Source organism: Austrofundulus limnaeus, unplaced genomic scaffold (genome assembly GCF_001266775.1).
Source record: "Austrofundulus limnaeus strain Quisiro unplaced genomic scaffold, Austrofundulus_limnaeus-1.0 Scaffold1091, whole genome shotgun sequence".
Taxonomy (NCBI): Eukaryota; Metazoa; Chordata; class Actinopteri; order Cyprinodontiformes; family Rivulidae; genus Austrofundulus; species Austrofundulus limnaeus.
The window spans coordinates 14,418-16,992 of record NW_013953493.1 but is presented as its reverse complement, the minus strand read 5'-3'; the positions used below and the strand labels follow the sequence as shown (position 1 = coordinate 16,992).

Sequence of the window (2,575 nt, the reverse complement as noted above, 5' to 3'; positions counted from 1 at the left end):
GGATGGAGGACCTCAATTTAGTTTGTTTGTCGCGCTAGCACCTAGCTAATACATATAAGGCAATATAGCGTCAGCGCTAGCACGAAGAGACAGCATCGAAACGAGTTGGTGCACCTCACAGAACAGGGGTGAAAGAGGGGCTTGTGGAGCTACAGTAACCAGGAACTCAGACCAAAGCGTTGTGTTTCCACTTCATATCGATTTAAACGTGAAAAAGGAATGATTTAAACGCATCACATGTCTCCTTTAACAGTGTTGTTGTTCTCGGGTCGCCACAGCAAGTGGACTTTACGATGCAATCTGGTCCAGAAACTGCAGCCTCAGGATTACCAGACCGGGCAGAGCCCCTACAGGGTCTGTTTCTGTGTTTCCACCTGGCTTAAACTAGATTTCCCTGCTCCTACATTCACAAAGATATTTTTTGGAATCAACAAACAAAATAAGTGAAGCTGATTAATTAAAACCTGTATCTGCTGACATCAAAATAACGAGTGAAGCTGCATTTCTCATATGTAATACCATCTGATATAAGCTTCTTTGTTTCTGCTAGAAGCCCATGTTTCCCCTCAGTGGAGGTGTAAAATGCAATCAGCCACATTAATGAGGACCAGAGAGGAATTAGTGAAGTGGAATGATGCTTTAAAGACACGTTTCAGAGGGCGGGGGGGGGGGGTGCACGGAGCATCATTATCAGATCAATAATGAGCTTTTAACTGGCAACGCTGCAGAGAGGTGCCAGCAGAATCCCACCAGGCCTGGACCCTGTAAAGCATCAAACCCAGGTCCTGTTCTGCATGAAGCCGTAGAGATAAAAGGTTTTACTACCGACCATCCATCACAGCTTCGCTCCTTCTCAGTGAGCGCAGGAGGAGGAGGAGGAGGAGGAGGAGTCAGACGGCTGCTGATTTCAGGCACAAATATCTCATCGAAGCACCGCTCAGATGTTCCTGCTGGAGGACGGATGCAGCAGAGAGGCAGCTGTTTGGCCCTGGCCACACGGCAGCAGGGTCACCTGCTGAGTCATCCACACGGCTGATGCAACATGTTGTGCGGCGGCGGCGGCAGCAGCTGGTAACATGATGCTGGTTGGCTCCACATCAGGGACCGAGTCTCTGTGGACAGGAAACGATTCAACCATACAGGAGGGTCTGTTTGGTTCCTGACCTGAAAGCAGACGCAGGAAGCAGAAGGTTCATCCTCACAGAGACTCTGAGGGGCTCAGGCATCTGTCCAGGAGATGCAACCTGACCTAACAGGTCAGGGTTTGTGGTGACCCTAAAGTGCCCCTGGCATGAAATGTATTTTTGGRAAGATGASATCGATAACATATTGTAACAAAAAAGTCCTGCAGGTGAGATGAACAGTTGTTGAGATATTCTTATGTTCAGTAACAGGAAGTGATGTCATGAGGGGGAATATCTGCATGTTAATGTGATGTCCTGAGATCCATTCTACTTCAACACAATGCTCATGTTTATTTGTTTGTTTGTTTGTTTGTTTGTGCAGTAACTTCCACATACGAATATGAGACTGGGTCTCTTACATCGACCCTGTAGAGGCAGAGTCAGATGTTTCACTGGAACCCGTTTCTGCCTCGAATCAGTGCCTGTCCTTTCCACCGAGAGTCTTCTTCCCCAGAGGACCGAGACCAGAACTCTGAGCAGCACAGGAGATGGTTCTGGATCCTCCCGTCTCTTTCTGTAGATGTTGTTCTTGCACAAAGCTGTCCTCTGGACTAAACCCACGCAGTCTGTGACAGTTTAAGACAAACAAGTAGGACGATGCTGCAGAACTTCAGTGCTTTGCAGTCTGTCAGCGCTACAGACCGGACTTTAGTCTAAAAGCACACTTTTAAAGGGCAAACAGTGAGGAGCTATGCAATCTTTCTTCCTGATGTGCATGATGTAAATAGCTTCCAGCTGGTGAGTTTGTTTTAGTAAAGTGTTCTGGTGCACACTGACAATCATAGTAATTTGTAGCTCAGTTGATGGAAGGGCTCTTTGTCATCTCACCTGTAAGTCTGGCTTTCGTACTCTGTCTCCTGCCAACAGGTAACTCTATCAAACAGCTTTTCAATGTTTTCTGGCTCGAGTCAAATAAAAACATTTTCTGTCCAACGATGTTTCCTGGAGTCTTCTTCTTCTTCTTCTTCTTCTGAGAGAAAACAGATTCAACAAAACATCCAACAACTAATCCAACAACAGGTCCAACACAAAAATTGATCCAACAACAGGTCCAACAACTGATCTAACAACTGATCCAACAACAGGTCCAACAACAAGTCCAACACAGGCCCAACAACAGGTCCAACACAGGGCCAACAACAGCTCCAACACAGGGCCAACAACTGATCCAACAACAGATTCAACAAAACATCCAACAACAGCTCCAACACAGGGCCAACAACTGATTCAACAACAGATTCAACAAAACATCCAACAACAGCTCCAACACAGGGCCAACAACTGATCCAACAACAGATTCAACAAAACATCCAACAACAGGTCCAACACAGGGCCAACAACAGGTCCAACACAGGGCCAACAACTAATCCAACAACAGATTCAACAAAGCA

General features: G+C 46.4%; 1 protein-coding gene across 1 annotated transcript in view; it reads left to right on the top strand.

The window, feature by feature from the left end:
* Nucleotides 1–2,117, top strand: part of LOC106534101 (calcium and integrin-binding family member 2) — a 5,489-nt gene extending 3,372 nt beyond the window's left edge. Inside the window, exon 6 of the mRNA XM_014030616.1 lies at nt 1,507–2,117. Within this exon, the coding sequence (XP_013886070.1) occupies nt 1,507–1,528 (22 nt within the window). The 3' untranslated portion in view covers nt 1,529–2,117. The remainder of the gene's footprint in view (nt 1–1,506) is intronic.
* Nucleotides 2,118–2,575: the final 458 nt, after the last annotated feature.